General features: G+C 40.1%; 1 protein-coding gene across 2 annotated transcripts in view; it reads left to right on the plus strand.

Moving 5' to 3' along the window:
* Nucleotides 1-25,595, plus strand: part of fgd (faciogenital dysplasia) — a 64,859-nt gene that overhangs the window by 30,505 nt on the left and 8,759 nt on the right. For both annotated transcript variants that reach the window (XM_014997141.2, XM_014997142.2), the window contains exons 2-12: nucleotides 10,374-10,544; nucleotides 13,817-14,018; nucleotides 15,275-15,890; nucleotides 17,446-17,535; nucleotides 20,591-20,727; nucleotides 20,866-21,022; nucleotides 21,565-21,703; nucleotides 24,064-24,122; nucleotides 24,610-24,756; nucleotides 24,856-24,948; nucleotides 25,045-25,124. In XM_014997141.2, coding sequence (XP_014852627.2) covers nucleotides 10,374-10,544; nucleotides 13,817-14,018; nucleotides 15,275-15,890; nucleotides 17,446-17,535; nucleotides 20,591-20,727; nucleotides 20,866-21,022; nucleotides 21,565-21,703; nucleotides 24,064-24,122; nucleotides 24,610-24,756; nucleotides 24,856-24,948; nucleotides 25,045-25,124 — 1,891 coding nt within the window. The remainder of the gene's footprint in view (nucleotides 1-10,373; nucleotides 10,545-13,816; nucleotides 14,019-15,274; nucleotides 15,891-17,445; nucleotides 17,536-20,590; nucleotides 20,728-20,865; nucleotides 21,023-21,564; nucleotides 21,704-24,063; nucleotides 24,123-24,609; nucleotides 24,757-24,855; nucleotides 24,949-25,044; nucleotides 25,125-25,595) is intronic.

The following is a 25,595-nucleotide window of genomic DNA, read 5'->3' on the forward strand; positions in this document are numbered from 1 at the left end:
CAGCATCCCGTTTCCTCTCCCGCACCCCCCTCAACCTTTCGATTTCATCAGCACAGTCCTTCACACCTGCACACACACACTCTTTCTGGATAAGACCAACCAGACTGGGCTGATCCAGACAGGAATGAGCAACACGATGACCTGCACGGGGCCGGGCTGGGCTACTCTGGGGCTGTTTGACTGTCAGCACCTTTGCAGGCACTCCTTGTTCACATGCTGACATCCGTCCTGCCTGGAACAGATGCAGGGTCGTGTGAGAGGAGCCCGGTTAAAGGCATGGACACGCATAAAAAAAAAAAAAAAGTTGAGCACTGTGGATAAAATTAGTTGGAAAAAGAGAATATTTGGGCAAAAATATTATTTTGTTAAATAGAATAAAGAAATAAACCTGATACGGAGATGACTGAGTGAGATCTGAAGGTTGCCAGAGGCTGATTGGGTAAAGCTGCGGCGGCTGCAGCGCTTACGGCTCGTGTCGCCAAGGCAAGCAAGCAACTCTAGAGCAAAAACGGGAACAGATGGGATTTTTTTAAAAACGGGGTTTATTCCTACTAAATCTTAAAGATAAGATTAAAGTAAGACGGTGCCCTCAAACAAAAACCGTGAGGTGTGCAGCTTAAGCCATGACTCTCACTCATTCACCGCTGGAGACAGGCCTCAGCCTCACTGTGACCCCGCAGAAAAAAAAAATATCGTCTTCAATTAAAACAGATTAGTTTTATTGATCGGAGCTAACAGCGGTGTGGGTTAGAGCTGTTTTCTCTGTGGGGTTAATTTCATTTTTTTGGAGCATATTGTTGTACCTGCTGTGATTATATCTTGTGAAGCATGAGCTGTGCAGCTGTGTGTTTCATGATGACACAGTTGCACAGAACAGTGTATGTCGTAAAGGAGTAGAGTGAGCTCCTGGCTGCCGCCAGTGTGTTGTATTTTATGGTGGCGGAGCTCTTGCAGTTAAGATCTTAACCATCTCTGCATTGACGTTGAGGTATGTAAATATAAACATTTATTCTTCCTTACTTTTAATAAAAGCTGTTGTAACTCCAGACATTTTACTACACGTTTTGGGGTCAAAATACCCTCAAAAATATTTTATTCAGGTGAATATTAAGTTAATGGAGGACCAGTACTACAGTGTACCTGATTGAATTTTGCTGTGATGTTAAAGAAACATCAGCAAACTTGTATTAAATGATTTTTTTAAAAAGTTATTTTCCTGTGGTTTCAACCTGTTTAATTTTAATTTCAAATGTATAGATAGAAAAAAAACTGTACTCATTGAATAAGTTCAACATACACCAATTGCTTCTCTGTCTTTTGTGGAGGTGTAGTTTTGTGGCCATTCCAGCTGTGTTTTGTTTGCTTGCAGAATGTTCTCTCCCTGTGGGCTGTTTTATTTGGGAAAGCCAATGATTTAGACGGCCGTGTTTTCTGTAACATATGAATGTTTTTCTTTGGTGGGATTTGAACCCTTTGTAGTCTGCAGTAAAATGTTAGCATATCGCTGTGATAGTTGCTATATGGCATGAGCGAAGTGTTCCTTAGTGGTCCGTGCTGCATACGGGTTTCTATAAATTGAAAAACTGAAGCTTTTTTTTTTTTTTTTTTTGCAGCGTTTGCATGCTATTATGCATTGAGACTTAGCATCCATGCATTGATGCATTTGTTCCAGGTGGAAGCCGCATTTATTAATTCAATCAACATTTAATCAATCACGAATTAAGCCACAGAGGGCGTTTTTTTGACGAGTCTTGACTATGTTAATGATTGGTAAATCCCACCTGTCAGCATGAGATAATCAATGTATTTGCACTTCAAAGAGCCTTTGTCGGTACAACAATTGATCAAGCCTTGACCACAGAGGATTTTTCCTGTTACAGTCCGGTCCCTTGGGGTGGAAACTGATTGAAATTTGTTTTGAAAATGCTATTTTGGGCTTTAGGTGCTGGTGAGTCATGGAGCAGAACCGTGTTTGTCAAGACCTCCCTCACTCCCTTTGGGAATGGAAAAAAAAAAAAAAAAAAAAAAAGCACCAGCTTTGATTGTTGTTCAGAGTCCAGTTGGGTTTTTCTGTTGCGCCGTGAAAAGTCACCATTGAAAGCAGCCACAGTAGCTTTCAGTAAGGCTTCAGTAGTTTCTGGGACAGTTGGGCACTCATCTCTAACGGCAGGTTTGTAAACCCCCTTGTTTTCATCAAAGCATGTGTGTGTGTGTGTCTGTGCGCGCTGTCCTAATTGCCAATCTGTAGTTGTTTACAGGGTTGCTCAGGCTTACAGAGCCAACTGCAGCCAAACAAGGACTAATTTCTCTGCACCGTGCCTCTAAAACATCCGGTTACATTAGCTCTGGTAATGAGGAAGCAGCCACAGGACTGTATTGAAATTTTAATAATCCTCCTCTGTCAAGTCCTGATGACATTGTGTTTTTATTGTAGCCTCTGACTGTCCTCCTGTGACTCTTATTCAATGTGTTCCTGGTTACTGATTGTGAAGCCTTGAGTCATGTGGTGGGGAAAAGGTCACTAAATGTGTCATATCTCACCCTCGGCTTTTCTTTTGACCAGTCGCCAAGGACAGTGGAACGTCTGGGGAATAAAGGATGCACATGTGTGCTGTGCTTTTCAGAGAGATTTCTGACTTATTCGTTTACTAAACACCCGCACTTTTATCAGATTTGAGCTCCAGCCAGAGGGAGTTTACATTTAAGAGGATACTCTGACCTGGTTTTTAAATTAGCAGTATAAATCAGGTCTGTTGCCACAGCAATGCCCTCTCCCTTGTTTTCTCAGGGAACATTCGAGGACATTTTAGAGGGAGCTGATTCATTTTGAGACTCTTCAAGAGTTACTAGTCTAATATTAACTTGCCAATCACTGTTTTTGATTATTCTTAACTACATATAATTGGTTTTGTAAAGCTCTGATTGGTCTATATAAAATTTAGCATATTCCAAATCCTCTTTAAAAATGATAAATAACACAACTATTAAATAATCTTGGCTATGTCTTTTTTTGTGTGTGTCTACAAACACAGTAAAACCCGATTACTCCTTCACAAAACATGCCATCAGTCGCAAACAATTTTTTTGCACATCTGATATTTGAGAGGAGACTTTAACTAGTCTTTCTGTTGTGATCTGTTGTCTATTTTCATAAATCTTTTATCATAATTAGTCCAATTAGCATATAAACATGTGTGTTCCCTGGTGTAAATGCACCCTTAACTTAACTGGCTTATTTTTAAATATTCCTAAATTCACATCAAATATCAAATAAACCTGGACTCTTTACCAGAATAAAACCAAGCTGCCAGGCTGTGAAATGCTCACGTTGCTGCTCTCGGCTCCCTGTCACGGCAGCTTGAATGAACAGCTCGCATGCCTCAGTTGGAAATAGTTTCCTATAAGACCTTTGCCCTGGTGAGCCTCTCTTCACTCAGTAACGACATTCCCCACTGAAGAGTGTTGCTATAAAATAATTTCAATCATTCTTTATTCATTTTCTGATTCAACCGTCTGCTGCGCCCTCATCCTCTTTCTTACCTCGCAGCTTCTTCCTATCTTATTCTGCTAGTATATCACATAGTGCTTATCTAAAATCTTCCCACTTACTGTGGGAGACATGTCAGTGTGCCCACTGTGCCTACTGACCCGAGTAAGGGCACCTAACAAGATATCCTACCACCCCCCCTTGCTTTGCTCCCAGGAAGCACTGGTACAGCAGAAACTTCAGGCGCCACTGATCCTTAAACAATATAATAAATATGGATCTGAAATGGATCTGCTGACTAGAGGAACTGGGCAGAGAAGAAATGGATGAATGTAGATGTACAATCTGCAGCCACACAATGGATGATTAGAAATCTGTTGATCCCTCTGCATATTATGCGTGCAAGTGCTCAGAAACCCAACGGTGGACTGACAGTTGAAGCTTTGTTGGTTCATGAAGGAAATAAGCCTCTTTGTAGAAACCGACTTAAATCCTGCAGCAGTCCTGTTTTTATATGTTGTTGACACCAATTCCCCACATTAATATTACTGTAGGTGTTTTTTTTTTTTGTTATTTCGGTGTTTGTAGTTGATTCTTCTTAAGTGAGGCTCTTATGTTGTTATTTTAATGTTCAATGGAAACTTTGGCTTTCATTTACAGCACACTTAATTGTTGGTTCTCCTAGTAAAAATGTGTGCAAAGCCCCAAAGTTTAAGAAGTCATTTTTAAGGACGATTTTGAACAGCTTAAGAAGAAAGAGTTTGTGTAGTCAGAGAGAGAGAGAGAGGGAGAGAGAGAGAGAGACTCTCTTCTGGTAGATAACAGGAAGGCTGAATTATATTTCTACTTTTAAAGCCTTTAACCTTTGTCTGTCATGGAACATGTTGGGTTAAAAATCATTTTGAAAATTTCACAGTTATGCAAAGACCTGCATTGTCTGATGTCTGTGGTTTGTAGCGCTAGTCACTAACTGTTTATCTCAAATATAAAATACTAAAGAATTAAAGATGGTTCAAAATGTGCTTGTTTTTAAATAATAGTTTCAGAACAAAACTGTGGCTTCTGTCTCGAACCACGTTGCCTCAGCCCCTAATATAAACATTGAATGACCAGTGGCAACAGGAAAAACTAGAAAAAGAATAAAATGCTGCCAATTAAGAGAAGTTGACAGGTTGCAGCTTCACAAAAACCAAAGATAGGAAATCAGAAACTACAAAGAAATATTGGATCATCTCTGGTTTGGATCCAAATTAACCAGTCACTTAAAGAATAAATCTGTTTATGTTCTGAAACCTGTCAGCTTTCTGATTTTTATATTAATCCATGTGTTTTGTTTCTCTTTTTCTGTGGATTTATATAAACGAAATACACTGTTGTATTTGTTATTGTCTCTGTATTTCTGTTTCTGTTTAACCGTGGGGTAAAAGCTGAAGTAGATCGAGGTCAAAGCGCTCATTACTGTCTCCTGCTTCACCTGGAGTAAAAAGACAAGGGGAGGCAAAACGAGGAGGAGCAGGAAGATTGGGAGGAAAAAAAATTGCAATAGTGAATATGAAATGGGGTTAAGATATTAGAGATGGGTAATCTATCGCTCATTTCCTCATTTTTAGGGGAAATAAAAAGACTGATCCAATATGTATTGGTCAAATTTGCCTTTTTTTGTTATGCAGTTAATATTTCCAATGTAGCCAATCAGAATTGAAATAATGGAATGTGTGCAACAATGTTAGAGAAATTGGGACATGCAAACATTTGTGAGCGTGTCGTTTCATTATTCTAGTGTCCGCATCACAGACATGGTGGTCTGTTATCAGAGCCCTACTGTCAGGTCGTCCTCACCGGGGCTGGAGACCCGATTGACTGTCTGTCTGAGCAGGGAGACTCTGCTGACTCAAAGCAATCCATCTCCCAGATATCAGTGGGACGAGATGACTGTACTCAGGGGGTGATGGGTGATAAATGATTGTGAGAGGACGGAGGGGAGTCGCCTCGGGGCTGACAGTGACTGACAGGCGGCTGCATTTGTGAATTGTGTGTGTTTGCACGTGTTTGAAGGCTGATAAGAGGTAGGGTATGAATCTTTCCCTTTAAATCACCATCCAGAGATAAGGGGTTCAGTTTTATTAATATGGATGTAACATATTTTACATTATCCATATTTTCTACCGACATAAGGTTAAGCTGTTGTTGCACTTTTACTTGATTTTAAATAGAGCTGCAGAATTGCAATATCAGTGTGCAATGTTTCTATCACAAAGGGTTGCACTGATGTAATAACTGGTATTAATCAGTGGTGCTTCTTACAGAAATGGTTCCCGGGTAAAGTCCCTCCTTTCGCTGCTCTCCAACCAATAAAAATTCAGGAAAATCGTGTAACTCCTGGAGAAATAAAATGGCTACCATTTTCTTTCCTGCTCTCTATGCACATGCATGCAGCATATTCAAGGGGAAGCTGAATAGGTTCTACTTTTATTATGTAGTGCTTGTGCATTGCTCTGCCCCTTCTGATGCTACCCTGGGAAACCTCCCAAAGGACCTATGCCAACACCTAACACTGGTCGCTATGTTAAGATATTTGTGTTGCTTATTGTTTATGAACTGTACACAAGTTAAAAGAACTGAAAGATAAATACACAGAGGAATGCACGTTGTTTTTAATTCGGATAAGAGTCGCATTCCTTTGGGTTGTTCTTTGTTCTCGTCATGATGCAACCAGAGGTTTCAGACAGAGGATGGCACTGTCCTTATGTTGGCGTCAGACTGAAATACCTGAAAGTGTTTGGATGTTTCTGTCACTCAGGTGCAGTGCAGACACTGTTAATGGGTTTAGGAAAACACCATAATGCAAAGTTTCAGGTTACAGCTCAAAATATTCCGACTGACTGCTCTCAGGGTGCTGACTCACACTGGGTGTAAAGAGACTGGTAAAACGAGAGATTACTAGTTCGTCTGTGACCGTGAGCAGAGAGAAAAAGACTGAGATTAGATCTGTCTTGTTTTGTTTTTGTTTAGAACAAAAACTCTTCTTAAAACTTCCTCGTTTTCGATCTCCTCTGTATCTCGTAAAGCCTGCTTAGTTATTAAATGTCATACGAGTTGTTGCGTGTCGTGGACAAAGTCCAGGGATTATGGGGCTCCTTCTGTGACATGTAGTCTTGTCACTCGTGGCCCCAGGAGGAGGCGGAGGAGGAGGAACCAGGATCAAGTTCAACAGGTGAGCCAGACAGGTGCAGCTTCAGGAACACTGCTGGGAACCGGCAGCTAAAACGTGTGTGCTGGAGCATAATGCAGAGGTGAGCTTTGAAGGACTTCCCAGGGCGTGTGCGTGACACATACTGGTCTCAGCTGCGCACACGCGCACTGGAAAAAACTGGGAGGGCAGGATTTATTGTGATACTGGCTGAGCACAGTTTTACCGGCACTTGTTGTTTGGACTTTGGATATTTGACGCTCAAAGACTTTACACAAGGTAATGCTATTGTACGTGTCTTCTTTTTTTTTTAATTTAATTTTACCAATTCAGATGTTATACTCATGGTTTAGTTGAGCTGTGCAGCTTTTTTTTTTAATTTGCTTTGTTAGATTTTCCTATTAAAAAGCACGAGAATCAGCTGCCTTCCTCTCTGCTGTGTCATCAAGTTGCTGCTCGACTTGAGGGCCAGGTTGAGCTCTCAGGTAACCATGGCTACACCGTGTTTCCATAGGTAACAGCTCTTGTGCCTCCCTCTGCCAAGGCTGTTTGCTTTTCCCAGGAGAGACCTCAACCAGTCTTGGGTCTGGGAGTTCTTGACGATCCACTCATTTGCCTGCTGGACATTTTCGTCCTCTTCATCACAGGTTGAGCATTTCCTGTCTTGCCTTCTCGAGTCATCTCTGATTACCGCGCTGATTCGGTGAGCCTCTCCTTGGAGAATGTTTTTTTTTCTTTTCTTTTCTTTTCCTCCTTCCTGTGTAAAACGCAGAGCCTGAAGAGCTGCTTTTTTTTTTTTTCCTCTGCCGACTGCCACACGGGGCGGGAAGCGTAACAGGACTCATTACCGATTTAATTTTTTTCTGCTTCCACCGCCTGCAGCACAGCTTCCAAACACCAAATTAGATGTGCCAGAACTCTTGTAAGGTGCTTGGGGTAATTTTGGGTTAAAATTCATTTGAGAAAGAACCGCTGTGACACTGTGTCACTGGGGTAAATTCAAATCTGAGGAAAATAACCAACCAAGAAATTAGATGCAACACAAACAAAGTCTTCTCTCTTGCTGCTTTTGAAGCCAATCACAGACCTTGCATGTAATAAGTTTTAACATTAGATTTTTGTTGTTGTTGTTGTTTTTAACCAGTTAACTTACATTTTTGCCAAACGCAAAATAGAACAAAAAACTGAGCTGTAGATGTTAAAAATATATCAGTAAACTCCTTTCCTTCCTGTTTTTTCTTTAGTTGATCCTAAATACCGTGCTGGGTATATTTATGGTTAAAGAAATGTAAGAAAATCCTTCAAATAAATTCATATTGTATTGCATTTTGCACATTTTAGAAAAATCCAAGCTTAACTTTATTATTTTTATTCAGTGGAAGGAATAACAGCTGCCATTATTTTTAGAACCTATTTGTTGCTATTAATACAACCCTCTTCTGCCAATAAATAAGCATTTAGTCTTATTGTAGATCTCACATTTTCTAAGGTTGTTATATATACAGAGAGAAGAAACTGGGTTTTCTCTTAGTTACATCACAGCTTTTCTATAGGATTTAAGTTCTGGTAATTTTACATATGCAAGTGGGATTTTGGTTCTGGTGAACTACTGGCTACACATTTTGGATCTTAATCTCGTTAGAAAATGGTAGCTAAAGTCCACCTCATTGATATTTTAAATGTTGTTTCAAAAGGCTCATGACGCTCTCCGCTCTAATAATGTTCCCAGGACTTTTAGGAGAAAAACAGATCCACAGCATCAGAGATCCTGCAGTGTGCTTTACCATCCATAGTTTTTATCCATACCCCAAAAAAAAGCTCAGTCCTTTTCTCATCTGATGAAATCTCATTGTTTTGGTTAAAAATTGCTGTGTTAGTCTACTTTTGTGATGGTAGGACAGAAAAACCTCAGGTTACTTTGGAGATAACGCTCTTTGCTGCAGTCCTTCAACAGTAAGCTTTAGAGATTTTTTTTATATACCTCCTTTTCAAATCTCCTCACACTGCATGGTATAATGCATTCTAGCCTTGTTTTTTTTTTTTTTTGTGGTTTATTTTTTTACTGTTGTAGTTGTACATGTTTTAATTATTGCTGGCAAGTTCAAGCAGTTTTACTGCATCCATTTCCTGATCTGCAAAGTTCAACACACATTTGCCTTCTTTGAATGTCATCTTCTCTTGTCTAGCAGTATATTATCTCTCCCCCCTTTGATGCCCCACATTAAATTCTGGGGGGGGAAGGGTAATGAGCAAATTATGAGTTTTTACATCTGTTGCAGATGGAGATGCACTGATCAGTTTTTAAATCAATGACAGATTTGTGATTTCAAGATGACCGACATGTTTTTCTCAGCTACTTCAGGTTAACTGTTTGCCATCTGATTCGTTTTAGTTCCGATTCAATTTAAATGCAGGCGATGAAAGCCAGGCTCGTTTAGCCTGAGCAAGAAAACTCTGCTCTAGGTATAACTGATACAAATGCATCAGTTTAAGCTTGTTTTATTTTAACAATTTATTGCACTAAACTCTGACCATAAATGGAAAAAGGGCTGCAGTCTTCTTGACTGAAGCAGAAGTTTAGTTCACAGAGAGTGAAGGGGTTGCAAGATTATCCCTATTTGTGCATCAAAGCATTTTGTCCCCAAACTATCTGATTTTCACTAAACTCAAAACATTAAAACTGCATCCAAGAACAAGATGTTTTTTATTAATGTGCAGATTGAGTTCAGTTTCGATGCATTTAATAAACAAAACAACATACAAGTCGGATCAAAAGCTGAATGATTTGTACATCACTAGTGACAAAGAATACAAGGTTTCCTTTTAGTGGAACTTTTTTTTTTTTACCACATCTTTTACAGATTTTCTGTCCTTAGCATGCAGGCTCAGGAAGACATTCTCTGCCAACTCCAGTTATTGGAGCGTTTTCTTTTTCTTCTGCAAATTAGACTATGTTGGAAAACTCCAGCTGTTGGACCGACCTACTTGTCATGTTGATTGCAGATGCAAAATAGGTTTAAATATCGCCTTTGGAACTAGTGTTAACTTAGTTTTTTTATGTCCAATGTGAAAAATTTGTACTTCATAGTCACTTATATGTTTAGGCAGAATCTGGCTACAAAGACACCAGAGTTTCATAAAGTCAAAAAAAATTATATATTTCTAAAAAAAATCCTTTTTTTTATTTTTTGCAATATCCGTTAAGGCACATCAAGCTCTTATAGTTCATAAAAAAATATTATATATAAATTGTGTGAAATAGAATTGCATTTTACCTTTGCCTCAAAGAGGAAGTCAGTTGACTGGAATATCTTGCATCTTTATTTTTATGTTGGGGGGGGGGGAACCAAAAGGGCATTCTTCTGTTCTGTTTATGTAACTCACACATAGAGACACACAATCTATTTGTAGAAGACGTTCAGAGTAGGTCAGATGTAATGAGTCAGATTCAGGCCACAAAGACTGACAGAAGCCCGTGGCTCTTCCCTGCAGGACTGATGCTCTCAGGCTCCTCTTCTCCATATCTGATCTCAGAGCGACTTCCCAAAGCACACACTGCCGTGAAGGTCATTCGCTGACACCGCTGCGTTTCTGTGGCAGCAGGATTATAGAGGGATAGAGACGTGTTTTTCAGTGGAACCTTGTTAGGAGTGATCGATATCTAATATTGCGGGCTATTTGTTTTCCTGTCTGCAGATCTGCCGGCCTCCTCCCTGCAGTACTCGTGTGGATCAGTGGACTACCTGTGTTCTCCACGGCTGGCAAAGAAAGGCCCAACCACCAGACCATGTCACGACAAGCCCGCCATCAAGCCGCGGCCCCAGACCTCCACCTTACCCAGACCGCCGACTGCTCAAAAACCTCAAGGTAAAAATCCCCTTTGGCACGGTGTTGGCCCCTGTCGTCGTAATTGAAGGGTGTCCGCAGGACCGGACCCCATGCTATTAACCCGTCATTGCTTCTGTGCCGACAAACCTCCTTTCTCCGTGCGGCCTCACTCTGCCACTCACGCTGTTTTAATAGGTCGCTGCTGCAGGAGCAGCTGGTGGAAAAGGAGGCCAGCGGTTCCCAAGTGTTTGTGTTTTGGTTTCATTTGAAGAATGAAAAATATGAACAACATGCGCTAAGTTTAGAGGGCGTCTGAGGAGCAATGCTGGGACACCACAGACTTGTCCCCGATTTTTAAAAGGCCTCGTATGCCGAGAGAGGGGGCGGGATAAATCCCTGCTAACTGTGCATAGCTCATCATCAAAGCGGTGATGACTTTAAAGCAAAATCTGTCTTTGGAAATTTTCTAAAGCTGAAAAGCCTTGTGGGAAGATTAATATATAATAGTGTATTTATGTGTGTTAGTGGGTAAAATAATTTAACAAGATTCAAAGAATCTGGGTGCAAATCATGTTTATTTGAAATAAAATTAAAGTCTTGATCCTTCAGAGAACTCAACATAACAAAGAATACTAAATAGTAAATAAGTGTCACACTTTTTGTATTTTGAAGTAAGAACTAGAACTGGAACAGATATCTGAATATTTCCGATACTTTTTACTCCTATAATTTTTAGGGGAATATTTTTAAACAAATAAACTTTTTCAGCTCTTCATGGCAAAGCATTGGTTCCAGAATACCAAGGTTTTTTGTGTTTTGGAGTGTAAAGTAACTGCCGAAAGAGCTAAAGCTTGCAAATTAAATGGTCTCGTAATGTAAATTACTAAAAATCTGCTTAAAAAAAGATGTAGACACATGGAAAAAATGGAAAAAATAGGAGACCTGAACTAGATTACGCTCTAAAGTGCAACAGGATGAAAAAGCCTGATTTTAGTAACCAGAGTCTATAAATATGCTCTTTTTCCAAAATTAAAAGAATGCAGTAAAGATTTGGAAATGTTTTTGTTGTTGAACAACAAGTTACTGTGGCACAATTTAAAATCCTCTGTGTGGATATTTGTGCTTGCATGTACACAACTCTCTACATGTACTCTACACAAAATGAAAAGGAAACCAAGTCTTGTTTTGTCAACAGTGATTAGGTGTGGGCAGACTTTCTGGTTGATATCCTTCTGTAGAAACGCCACGGTTTCATTGTAGTAACAAAACTGTAAATGGCAATGTGTAACATAATCAAATAAGTAAGTATTATTCTAATGCCACTGGTGTTGACACAAATTCTTCCTTTTGGACATATTTCATGGTCTGATGGAACCGGAACATAAAGACCTGGAAATAAATACCTGCTCTTTCCAAGATGCTAGATAAAGCTGCATAATCTGATATGAATTTCCACAACAGTCTATTGCAGAAAACCAAGCTTTGAAAAAGCACACTGAGGAAAAACAGCTGCCAGTTTTGTTTTGCGTGTATTTGAGCTGATGACATCACCAATCAGTTTGCATTAGTAAAAGCCTCTAAAAGAAGAAATTGATGGAAGTTGTTTGAATAAATACATAAAAAAAAAACAAGATGGATAGAAATGGATAAAAATAATTCAAATAACTCTGACCTGTTGCCTCATGTGTCGTCACAAGAGATCAGTGCACAGGGAAATCTTGTTTTTGTGTTTTATCTTGAGTACAATGTGAAACAAATAAAAACTGAACACAAAATGTGTTGAATGTTATTGATTTTACTGGAAAGTCTGGCTAATGGCTTTCAAAGTTTGGTTTGTTGGAGAAATTAGGAGCTTTTGACCTCTAACAGATATAGGATTTAGTGTTGAATAGTTTTTGGTTCATCATCATTACATCCACACACTGAGTAGACTTTTCATAAACTAATACAAAACTGTGTGGAGAAAAGCTGCCACCATCCAGTTTGTCACAAACGAACCACCTGGCTGGATGATAAAAATAGGGTTCACTATTTTGTTCTGACATGAGAGGAAAAAATGGGAGTGAAGCTCCTTCCTGGGATGGAATTATGAGTAAATTTTGGAAACAGGCTTTTTGTTTGAACACACATCTGCCAGTGAGTCAGTATAGGTTTGGCAGGAAGGAAGGGTTTATTTTCTTTTTAGATCCAAAATAAGGTCGGTAGCCACTCCCCTAAAAGGAGACCTATAGTTAAATATCTTCTGTATATTCTGTTTGTTTCTTCGTGGAAAGTTTCCATTATTTTAGTGTTTTGTTGCTACAGTTATATTTACTCCACATCTTTTCCTGTTCTTAATGTTAGACTGATACTGCGTTCATTTATGCAGCCATTAATTTGCTTAGTGAAAACTTTAATAATGACTATTCATCGTGATCTAAAATTAACTTGCTTTTAAGACTTTGTGATGATCCATTTAAAATTTGACATCTAAAATGTATAATTTTGGTATTTAGTCAAAAATACTGGATTAAAATATATTTACCTTCAATTTCAGTTAAAGCCACTAGCCGGACGTTTCTCTATTTGTCTCCTGTAGAACATGTCATATCGAGTCATTTTGTTTGTCTCAAATACACACAAAGCAGGATCCGCTCTTTTGTTTGTTTTTTTTCAACCTGCTATTGGAATTTATTTGCATTTTGTAGAATCCTCCTACATCTGTCAGTGTAAAAAGTCAGAGGCTCTGTTTGGACATTTGAATGCAGGTGTGAAGCAAAGTTCTCCCTCTGTGTCTAGCTTCATCAGACTGAAACATGCACCCAGAGGAAGTGCTCACTTGAACGACTGTGACATTAAACTTTATTTCCTGCTTTCAAACAAATTGGTTTCCTAAAGTTAAATATATGCAAATATAAAGACTGAGATCAAAATGGTAAACCAGTAATGTGCATACATGCATGAAACAGTTCTGGTTTCAAGACTATAGTTTTTTCTTTCTTTCTTTTTTTTTTTTTTTGTCTGGAAGTGTTGTAGCTTACACACGCAGAAACACATAGCTGTCAGCATCCTGTTCTGAAATAAGGAAGTAGTCCGAAAGCTGTCGCAGACGGTTGATGTTACTCTGCCTTGCCGCTACGGTTCCTTTCAGTTTTTAAAAGTTTGCTCTCTCGAAGCCTCAGGACGGAGCAACCGAGGCTTTTGACTCAGCCATGGAGATTCTCTCTCTGGGATTTATCCGTGTCACCTGATCGTTTCGCTTCATGCCAGCAGCCTCATGCGTCTCCTCCTGTTCTGATGCTCTCGTATTGTCTGGATTTATGCATGTGCAGTGCCCCCTAAACCTGCGCACCTGCTCGCCCTTGGCCAAGACAAGAAACCTAAGAGGATCCCCCCGGCGCCCTCCAGACCTCTGCCGGCGCCCCCTCCTCCTCCTAAGCCAAAGCCTTGCCTGAGCCCTACAGGCCAGGGAGCACAGCCGCAGAAAGAGCCTCAGAAGGTTGGACAGCTCATCGAGAGGTTTAATAACTCCAGGTAAGAGGCTGTGAGGAAACTCTCGGTTCATTTATCAAAGTCATAATTTGGACTTTTTATCTGGTTCCATACTCCCTACCATTGAATCTTCTCAGATTCTGACATGTTACAACCACAAACTTTAGTATCTTTATTTAGATTTTTGGGGTTTTTTTTGCAACACACAATGTTCTGTGTAATTTTGAAGTTTAGAAAAAGTGACACTTGGTGTTTTTATTTATTTATTTATTTATTTATTTTTCAATTGATACTGTGAAAACCCCAGAAGCTGCAGGTCTTGTGGGGTTTTGTCTCTACCAGCTTTGCACATCTTGTCATCTACATTTTTCCTCATTCTTTGCATAACACCTTAACCTCAGAGATATTTGATGCAACAAGTCTTCCCATGTATTCTGGGTTGGTTTTTGCTCAAGCTTTGACTTTGTCATTTTGTGCTTTTCTCAAAACAACTCCACTGTGGTCGTTTCCTGTCTGTGGGTAAACCAGCCCCAGTCTCAGGTTTTCCTCTAACAGAAGCCTCCACCCATCCTTGCATCAACTCCTACTAAGTTTCTTGTCCCTTGGGAAGAAATCCATGTCCATAGCATGGTGTTGCCACCGCCATGTTTTAACATGCAAATTGTGGGTTCAGAATGATGTGGTTTAACTCACAGAATTGGCCAAAAATATCTGTCTTAGTCTCTTCTGACCACAGCAGCTTCTTTTACCTGCTTAGTTTGTCCCTTATATGACGTCTGACAAACCACACAACATAGGACTTACAGCTTTTTTTTCAACAATGACTTTTCTCTCGTCAGTCTTCGATAAACATAACTGTTCCTTGGTCTTCATGATGCACTTTGGGGTACTGCAAACCTCTGATTTCACAGATTAGCTGGATTCATACTAATATTATAACACAAAGCTGGATTCTATCCAACAAGTTGCCCTGGGTTTTAGTTAGGTTGGATCAGAATAAAAGGGACCGAAAACAAATGCAGGTTACGATTTTTAGATTTTTATTTTGAAAACATTCTGAGCCGTGAATCATTTTCCTTCCACTTCAAAATTATATCCCTTTTTGTGTTGATCTGTCATATAAAATCATCATAAAATACCATAAAGTTTGTAAAAAGAGCCACTGTAAACATGTTAAGGGGGTATGGATACTTTTTTTCAATGCATTTTACAAATGTGCTGGATAAACATAACAGATTTCTTCTTCCAGGCTTCCAGTTAGTCATTAATTAGTGATTAATAATATCTTTCTGTCCCAGGGTCCCCATCCTGGGGGTGCTCCCACGGTCGCAGCTGCATCTTTGTCTGAGAATGGACACTGCGTCTGACCTCCCTCCATCCTGCAGCGCGGACGCCTCAGCGAAGGTCGCGGGAGACTCCTCCTCCGTGGACAAATTTGCACTAAGCCCCTCCGAACGAACTGACGGCGTGTCCGAACTTTCCCGTCTCGCCTCAATGCACATCGACGGCTCGGACGACGGCGGGCTGGACGACTGCGTGGAGCATGACATCGCGCAGAGGGTGGGCTGCATCGGCGACGCGGACCACGAACAGAGCTCTTCCCATAAACTTACGGACAATACCGACTCCTCGCAGCAAAACGGAAAGATCCCCAACCGGGACAGCGGCATCGACAGCCCGTCGTGTGCCACCGAAGGGGAGGCGTTCCCCAACGAGGACGCCATCGACGAGGAGGATCATTACGACAGCGTCACCGAAACGGAAAGCGTGTCCTGCTGTGTTACGCTGGACAATAAGAGGGACTCGACGCAGGACGAGGACAGTGACTTGGACGAGGGGAGCAGCGGGGAGATCCCGTCTCTCACAGACACGCAGACCGGGTATCTGACAGATGCGCACTCAGACACACATAAAGTGAGTACCATGCATGCCTGTCTCCTGCAAAACTTTCTCATTAATCCAATTCAAAGCTTTCATCTCTAGCAGTCTGTTTAATTTTCATTTGTTGAGGTAATTTCTCTGGATCTTTCAGCAGGTGAAAAACTTCATCTCAGAGGGCCTTTTATGTCACGGAAAAAACAGCCTGTGTCTATTATTACCCCGGATGGGGTGAATGGTTTCAAAGAGTTCTTGTACATGAAACCTTAGACACTCTAATAGCCTGAGTTGAGTCGGCACAAGTGACTGACTCCTATCTGACTGACTCCTATCTCAAAGCAGCTCTTCCCATACATAAAAGGGTAAATACCTGCCCGAGAGCTGTAACAGGAGCTGGAGCGGATCGCTCAATCAAAGTCCATGGCCTGAGGTTTTCCCACAGCTGGACTAAGATTTCAGCTGGGCTATTGATTGTAAACAGCACCTGTGCTTGAAACTGTGTGCATGCATTTCCCTCTGAGACAGACTGTCCTGTAAGTACCCTGAAGTTTCTGATTTCAGAGCATCCAGTCCAGTACAGTCCAGAGAGATTAAAACGTGTGCAAAGAAAAGCTTTGTGCCAACACAAAATGTTTCTCTCACAGATGACTTCTATCTGTATAGAACACACCCAGACTTCTCATAACTGTCACATGAAAGCCAGCGCGTGCAGCCGCTGCCGTCTGTCCACACCCTGAGCGTTTCAGGAGGAAAAAGGCATCGCTGCTCTTCAGCGCTTCCTGATCCCGACACTGCTGTGCAGAGGAAGGGTGTGCAGATACATGTTGTTGCTGCTCTGTGTGTGTGTGTGTGTGTGTGAACCTAACATTGCAGCTGACATGTTGATGGGTGCATAATGATGGCCTTGTCACAGAGGATGTGGGTTTTTCAGTGATGCACACTGCAGGAGGACGACTGAAAACAACTTCTGCTGACTTTGTGTGGCCTCCGCTTACGAACAATGAATGTGCTGCATTTCGTTTTCATCAGAACAACGATCGTTGTGAGGCTCGAGGTGATTTTTTGTGTTCCCTTTAAGTACCCGGGAACGTCAAAATCTTGCTGTAGTTATCTGGAATGTCTGTAGTTATCTGGAATAAATCTGTTGTGAAACCCGCATTGTTGCATCAGACTCGATCCGCCGTGACTTCAGTGCGTGTTCAGCCGGCGAAGCCAGAATACGTTTAGTCTGCCGCCTCGTTTTATTTAAGTTTACTCACGCATTTTTCGGTTTCTTGGACTGTTTCAAAAAGTCACTGAAAGAGTCAAAAGAAAGAGGAATGATGTTTCTCATTTTCACTGAAGCAGCCAATAAACACATCCTGTTGGTTTCAATTAAGTTTACAATAATCTACTGCAATACTGTCGCATCCTTTTGAGAGCTGATTGGCATTTTTCATTTTTTTTTCTCTAAATGACCTAAAATCTGCATCTTAATCATTTCCTTATTTAAAGTTCAAATCAGTTTGATCTGGCATCTAAGAAAGAAGCTTTGTAAAAAAAAAAAAAAAAAAGGTTTGTTAATCTTTTCGTGTTTATCCGATTTCCTCAGTGCTCGGAGGCTCAGAAGCTCCTCAACATCGCCAAAGAGCTCCTCCACACTGAAGAGGCCTATGTGAAAAGACTCAACCTCCTCGACCAGGTAACACACACCAGCCGACTTTCTCTTTCTGGTGATGGTTAGATGTGAGCTGGATTTAAGCTTTCACCGTGATCTAACTCCATCAGGCTAGGTTACTGGAAGCAGTGTAAGATTAATCTTGAGAGAACATTTTTGCGTGTATGTGAGTTATATTTAAATGTAAAAAAAAAATAAAAAAAATAAAAAATCAGCTTTGTGGCTCGAGTGTGAACTTTTGCTTTGTATACTATAGTCTTCAACTGCTCTGCATCTGCTTTGGTCGTTTTGCTTTACCAGCTTTGGTAAGCAGCTCATGTTAATCCAGTGTGGTGGTTAAAAATAAACCCAATTGCCGTTCACTCATGGAAATGACTACTTCATTATTTGCTTCATGCAGAATATTCAGCTGATTCTTTGCTCCTCGGTCTGTTAGGGTTTTGTTGCGTTGTGATGAGAATCCTCTGCCAGTGGTTGACTTGTCTTCCTCTTCGCTCAGCTCATGTGGTGCAGCACATAAACAGCTGCCCTATCGCAGAGTAGCGTTGGTTTATTTGTTTCCCGAGGGCAGAAAAGCCTCATAGTTTGCTTCCTGTTATTGTTCTTGCTACATCAGTGCCCGTTTCTATGGTTACTGTAAAGCCCACCTGTGGTTGGGGCTGGTACGGAGGTGAAAGTGGATGTAGGTAACGAGAGGAGTATGTCACATGAGTCATGACAAAAGTTTTATGTGCGATTGTAAATTTTTGACCTTGCGTCTTCCTCGCTGTAATATATTGAAATGTTCCAGGCACACCAAGCAGATTATAATGAGAGCCACATTATACTTTCTTGAAGTTCTGCTTTTGTGCATGCTGTACAGAACCAGTTTGCACGCAAGCAGAAGTGGAATATAGCCTTTTTGAAAATATTTTACATCAACCGTTAAAGAAGCAAATCAGTGAATCCTTCATTTGTTGCTTCACCCGTTACAGCTACCGGCACTCCTGATAGAGATGTGTTTCTCATAGTCACTCTTCAAAATGAGAAAGACAACAGAACATGCCATTCAAGTAAGGCAAACGTGTGTCTGTCTTGTCAAGTCAGGAGATTGCAGTTGATTCAAATGGCCCAACTACTTCCTCAGCGGGTCATAATGTTGTGCAGATGCCTGCTAATGAACCATCATTTGCTGCAGCTGTGTTAAAACAGGAAAAAAATGAAAACCTGCAGGATATTGGCCCCTTCAGGGCTGACTTTAGGCACCACTGATCTGGAGATTGTGCAAAGGAAAATCCTCTTTCTGTTTGCTCCAACCTTGTAAAATGTTATAGGAGAACACTAAGTGCTTTTCCTTTGGCTGACAGAGGGTTGTGCAAAATAGTAGCAGTAAATGTACCAGTAAGTGTGGCACCAGTAATTTTGTTTGAAAATTACAGGTTTGATTTTTTTTTTTTATGTTTTCAGTGAGAGCTTTTGCAACTGCAATAAAACAAGAATTTAACTTTTTTCTTTTTCAATGTGTTTTCCTACTAAAGGTACAGTATAATGGGGAAAGGACTGCTGTGAAAGTTGGTTTTCAACCAAGCATCAGTTTAATGTAACCTTTTCTACTCACATTTTAGACTTTTCCCCTCCCACCCTCAAAAAAAAAAAAAAAAAAATTCACAGCCACTTTGTTGTATCCAGTGATTCAAAGTTTAACTTAAATTAGAAGAAAGGGCGTTTGGAAGAAATTAAACGGCTGCAACAGAAGCCAGAATATCCTGATAACTGGTCTGTGATATGGCTTAAGATCCTTAAACATTTCCACAAATAACGGGGGCTGAGAAAACAACTCGATGCAGCTTAATTGTGCCCTCCTAAAAGCTGGGTTGTTTCAAATTGCGCCATGTCTACGGTGCAGCTATCAGTAACAATCAAACACAGCGGTGTTGTGCAGACAATAAATGAGACCTTGCAGAACAGAGTGTAATGTTTCATTTTTAGCAGCTGGTATTTGAAACGATAATAATGCACTTGTCTTCATCACCTGTGTGTTACAGAAGCTTTTTCAGATCCCATGACTCATTCTGGGTAATTTAGAGAGATGTAACAATGCGTATGGGAGTTTTAAAGACATGTTTTTTACAGCTTCCATTTATGTACAAATGTTCCATCAACTTTCAGTTTTGTAAGTACCAATGAAATTCGCTGCTTTACATTTACCTCGGAAGTCTGAACTGGGGGTTGAGAATGATGTGGCAACCGATTGCAATACAGTGACACCCAACCGTTGCTTGTAATACTTCGTACAAACATTATTTTAAGTTGTATTTTCTGCATGCAAACACCACCTTTAATTTGTTCAGTTTAGATTTACAAGCGCTAAATGTAACTTTGACTTCAGACGAGCGTGTCGCCCAACGTGTTTCCACTGCAGCAGCTGCTGTCGGTGCCGGGAGCGGCCATATTGGATATCAAAGTCGGTGTTAGAAAATTTCTCTGACTTTCTGAGTGGGAAGTCTGGCTTCGGGAAATCGTTTCAGTAGAATTTGACGACTCGGAAGTCAAAGCTGCCAAATTCCGACTATAAATGAAATGCATCGTTACTATCATTTATTTACAGTTTATGGGTTTTGTCTGCTTTTGTGACGTTTATGTTTTTTTGGTAAAGGCTTTGCCCTAAAAAGTTATGGGGTTAATGGTGTTGTGGTCAACATAATCTGTCTGAAAAAGGCTTGTCGCCAAAGTTAACCAAGTTGGGGTCCACTTGAAGAATTGAAATTATTTCATTGTGTTGTTTACACAAGTATCTAATTTAATATATTTAAATAACTCTGAGTACATACTTTCAGTAGAATAATGTCTCAAAGTGAAAATGACATTTTTTTCAACATTTCAGTAACCATTTCCTACAGCCACTTCGACCCAAAGAGATGTAATATAAATTTGCATTATTTTGAATAATCTCTCAAAATTCAACAGATTATTTCTAACCAACCAGCATGAAACATTTCCCGTTAGGGTTAACGGATCTGAACCTTCAATTATTTAATATGATTTTGATTTTCACCAGGGTGTGTTTTGTTTTTTTTGTTTGTTTGTTTTTTTTCTGCAGGTATTTTGCACTAAGCTCACCGAGGCTTCAATCCCTCAGGACGTCATTACAGGGATCTTCTCCAACATTTCCTCCATCTACTTATTCCACGATCAGTTCCTGCTCCCGGAGCTCAAGACAAGGATTACTGGAGAATGGTGAGGAGTAAACACGCCGTCCGAATATTCTTAGCATGATGACATGTGGCTGTTTTTCTTCAGGAGAGAAGGGCAATCTGGTCAGAGTTCATGGAGGACGAAGGAAGCTTTTCAGTGACACCTCTGTTTTTGCTCCAGGGAATCAAACCCTCGCATTGGAGACATCCTCCAGAAACTGGCTCCTTTTATGAAGATGTACGGAGAATATGTGAAGAACTTTGACCGATCCATGGACCTTGTCAACACCTGGACCCAGAGGTCATCTCAGTTCAAGAGTGTTGTCCAGAACATACAGGTTTGTTTCTGTGGTTCAACGATGAAACGCTGGTTCATCCATTTCATCCTGCAACCTTTTTTGCTTTTGTTTGTACTTCATTTGTCAAAAACGTATAATGTACCAGGTTGAAAACCAGTGAAAAAGTGCCAAATGTTCAACTAAAAACCTTCACAAACCCTCCAGAACTGTTTATAAGGATCATTTTAGAAGTCCAGGCTTAAATTATAAACATAAAAAAAAGGTTTAAATGAATGACAGTAGGGTCAGGAGAAAAACTAAGAACATACTTTTCTAGGATTTAAGAGGCAACATTATAGCCAATAGGTGTTAAGATGTGTGATTGACTATCACGCATCACCTTCTGTATAAGTAGGAGTTTAGGTTGTTTACCTTTAGAATACAGGTAAGTATTTGCACAATACCAGAATGGAAAGACATCAGCAATGACTTCAAATGTGAGTTTGGAAAAGTGTGGAAATTTGTGTTTTTTTTTTTTTTGTTTGTTTTGTTTTGTTTTAAGATTAGGGAACTGAAATCTCAATTTTCACTTGATCCAACAGAAACAGGAGGTGTGCGGGAACCTGACGCTGCAGCATCACATGCTGGAGCCGGTCCAAAGGATTCCTCGCTACGAGCTTCTGCTCAAAGACTACCTGAAGAAGCTGCCCGACGACGCTCTCGACCGCAAAGATGCAGAAAGTAAGACATGATGAAGCTAACACACACACACACACACACACACACACACACACACTGCTGTCAGTCACAACTAGTAAACTACAGACTGAAAGGAAACCCTTCAGTTTTTTTTTAATTTCTGGGATTTCAGTTTTGAAATCTTTAAACTTTGTATCAACACGCAGACAGGTTCCTTGTGCCTGATTGGTTTATGTAACAAAGTAATAACTGACCAAACGCAGGATTCTTCTCTATGATGTGTACCTACAGCTTCAAGGGGTAAATTGTGAACAAATCATTACGTGAGTCGGCTGAAAGCAAAACTGTTGTCTTGCGTCCTTCAAAAGCTGTGAAATAACTTGTTCTACAGGTTCGGTGAAATAAAATGAAAGTGCTTGAACCAGTGCAGAACTCCTTTCTGTTCAATGACAATTAAAAACCAGCGTGTTAACAGCTTGGGTTGTCGCACTCACAATATGTCTCTGAAACATTCATTAATTGCGCTCACTGCGAGGTGGGAAAATGGCAAAATGGAGCCAATCGGAGTTTTATTGTTGCACACATCATAATTATACTCCCATGCTTAGAAAAGAGCAGAAATACTTCCTCACAGGCTAGTTACGGTTTTCTTGTAGCAATTCACTTTGATGACGAGACAAAAACACACCGAGCAAATTAAGAAACTAAGTAGAACGAGTGTATAGCGATAACAGGGAATACACACTTTTAGAAATCAGCCGCTGGATTGACCCAAAGACAACGGTAGTAGAGAGCTACTGGAAGAGTACAGAGTCGAGTATTATGTTTCAAACTGCAATAATCTATTTAACTTTTACTGTCGCAGAGAAATGCATCTGATTCGGAAAAGATGTTACTTATTGGTTTGAGTCTGGGAAGATTACAAAAATGTTCTGAAACCTGCATAAGGAACAGTTCAAAGCAACATGAAAACCCAAGGAAACAATTATGAGCTTACCTTCACCTGTCTGTAAATTTTAAGGATTCCTTTTTAAAATTTTAAAAAGAACGATTACAGATTTAATGAGTAAATGTTAACATTTGATACTTTTAAGGGATTGTGAATCAGAACTTGAGGATTTTCAGTGAAACAGTTGTATCCTTCAGAGGGAGAAACACATATTTGTGGTCTGAAGTTCATCTAAACTCAACCTGTCTTAATACCTTTTCCCCTTTAATGATTTGTTTGAACAGTCTTTTTTTTTTCCTGGACTAATACTATAAAGTACTTGAATATTTTTTTTAAATAGGACTTTACAAAGTCAATCCCATATTGATATCTGGACATCGTCCCTCAACAGGTTGCAAAGGGACCAAACACTTTGGTAACCACTAAGATTCTGCCAGAAATGTTAGGCCTCATTTAGTTAATTGGTTTCTTGGTCCTCATCTTACTTAATAAAAGTATTGCCCATATATATTTTTTTAAATATATTGGTGATGTTTGCAGAAGTTCCAGAACCTTAACTTTAGTTTGTCTTAAACCAGTTTTATGTCTGAGATGATTGTCCTACTGGAAACCTGCTTGTGTCAAAGTTGTTAAATTGACTGAAGTTGAAAAATCTAGAGGTCGTCCTCCTGCTTAATTTTTCTATCTCCCTTGTACTATGCTACTTTGTTGATCTTGAAAGCGTCGCATGTAAATTTTACTGAAGGTCGAAGGTGTCAGCGTTGAAATAGACAATTATTTGTTGGTTGTCACTCTGTCTACATATGTTAACATTAAAATCACTTCTCTGTGACTGTGATCTTTCACCGTCTTTCACTTTAGATAATCCTAGACTTTCATGTTTATCCCTAAACCTCCAGGCCATTTTCTTCCCATGTGTGTCACTCAGGATGTTTCTTCAGGATAAAAAAAAACCTCGATTTATCAAAACTTCTGTATCCAGAACTAAATGTATTACAAATAGCAGAAGTTACAATAAAGCAAACTTTACATATTGCCCATTTGCACAGATGCAGTAGCGTATTTAACCTAATCTTATAAATTCAATCATCCCTGTGTTCATTTACTAAAACCATAGCTGTTTGTTTGGAGTCCCCTGTCCACTCCTACAGAGAAGCAATTCATTCCAGTTGCTCTGGCCTCACACTGCAGCCTGAGTGTCTCTTCTGTTTATGTGAGGTTATGATTAATACACCAGGCCGATGTGCTCACAGTCGTGTTACTCCCTGCTGGCTGGAAGCCTTTCTAAAGCACAATGTTTTATTAGAAATAACCATTAACCTTTTGCAAACAACAAATGTCTGTTTATCTGTGTGACAAGAGGGAAAAAAATATTGCTCTGTTTGAATTTCAGTCACATGATCTCGCTCGCCAGTTTTACACTTTTTAATCACTGTTCATATTTGCACTGCAGAGGCACTGGAGCTGATCTCTACTGCAGCCAACCACTCCAATGCAGCAATCAGGAAAATGGTATGGCCTTAAATTCTTCCTGCACACAAACTAGCTAATTATTTTCATCTCTCTGGTGGTGTCTAGGTTAGCTTTACAAGAACAGGTTACCCAATCAGACACTTACTAATGTTGTCTCCCTGTCAGCGACATTGCGTTAACCCAGACAGGAAGTTGCTGCTTCCTGCCTGATGTGTCATGACTGAGATATCATGGCCGCGTGTTTTCAACACTGGTCCTCTGCTTTCCTTTTCATTTGCCTCCCCATAATACCTGCTTCTCACACATCCTTCAAACGACTTACAAATGCCATGATGAAGAGGACAAAACTTCTGCTTTCCTACTTTTCATGTGAAACTAAACAAAAAAAAAAAAAGAGAGAGAGACGAACCTGACACAGATCACCACCAGAGGGAGAGCTAAGCTTAGAGCTCCATCTGTCTTCTGACTGGAGAGTGTCTCTGCTCCTCTCATCCTCCTGTTTTCTGTTATTTTTATTTTTGTTCAGGAAAAGATGAACAAGCTGCTGGAGGTCTACGAGAGGCTCGGGGGAGAGGAGGACATAGTAAATCCTGCCAATGAACTCATAAAAGAAGGGCATATTAAAAAGATGTCAGCCAAAAATGGAACAGCACAAGATCGATACCTCTACTTGGTGAGAAGACTGCGTAATTATAGACGCGTCACGCAGACTCAGAACGGCTCTTAATGTCAGATCTGCTCAATAAATGCTTAACATCTTCTTCGTTTTCAGTTCAACAACATGGTGCTATACTGCGTCCCTAAACTCAGACTGATGGGGCAGAAGTTCAGTGTCCGAGAGAGGATTGACATTGCAGGAATGGAGGTATAATCCTGTTCTATTTTTTTTTTCTGCTTGCATTGTCATGCGTTTAATCCACATTTATTCTGCTTTTTTTTTCTTCTTTTTTTTATATCTCAGGTCCAAGAAAATGTGAAGCAGAACGTTCCTCATACATTTGTTATAATTGGTAAACAACGTTCACTGGAGCTGCAGGCTAGGTAAAGGCAATTAAAATCGACCAATGACCCACACTCGTATGCATTCGGATGTGCAAGTAATTGAGTTCATGTCTGTTTTGGGAATAGGCAAGTATAAGATTATTATGGTGTGACAACGTGGAGTAAAAATCCCACCGTTTCACAGTATTCACATGTGCAGTTTAAACCAAAATGTATTCATGATGTAATTGATTTAATTTAAAAACAGAAAAACAAAACACCGATCACATCTGTACTGTAACCTTTATGTATTGTTTATTTTTAATGACACATTTTTTAATGCTAAGTGCCTTTTAGTTGTTCTGCTCTACTGAGGAACACTGGGAGTCTTGAACATTTTTCATTAACTGTATGAGTGGACGGACTGCCAGCTCATGTAGCCTGCAGTCAGTTACTGAGGGTAGTCCCTCAACAAATTATACTACTTTTATAAAAGCGATGGGTGGTGCACTTTTAGTTTTCAAGTTAGGA

The sequence above is a fragment of the Poecilia mexicana genome, unplaced genomic scaffold (genome assembly GCF_051168715.1).
Source record: "Poecilia mexicana isolate PSO_F unplaced genomic scaffold, ASM5116871v1 scaffold_7, whole genome shotgun sequence".
Taxonomy (NCBI): Eukaryota; Metazoa; Chordata; class Actinopteri; order Cyprinodontiformes; family Poeciliidae; genus Poecilia; species Poecilia mexicana.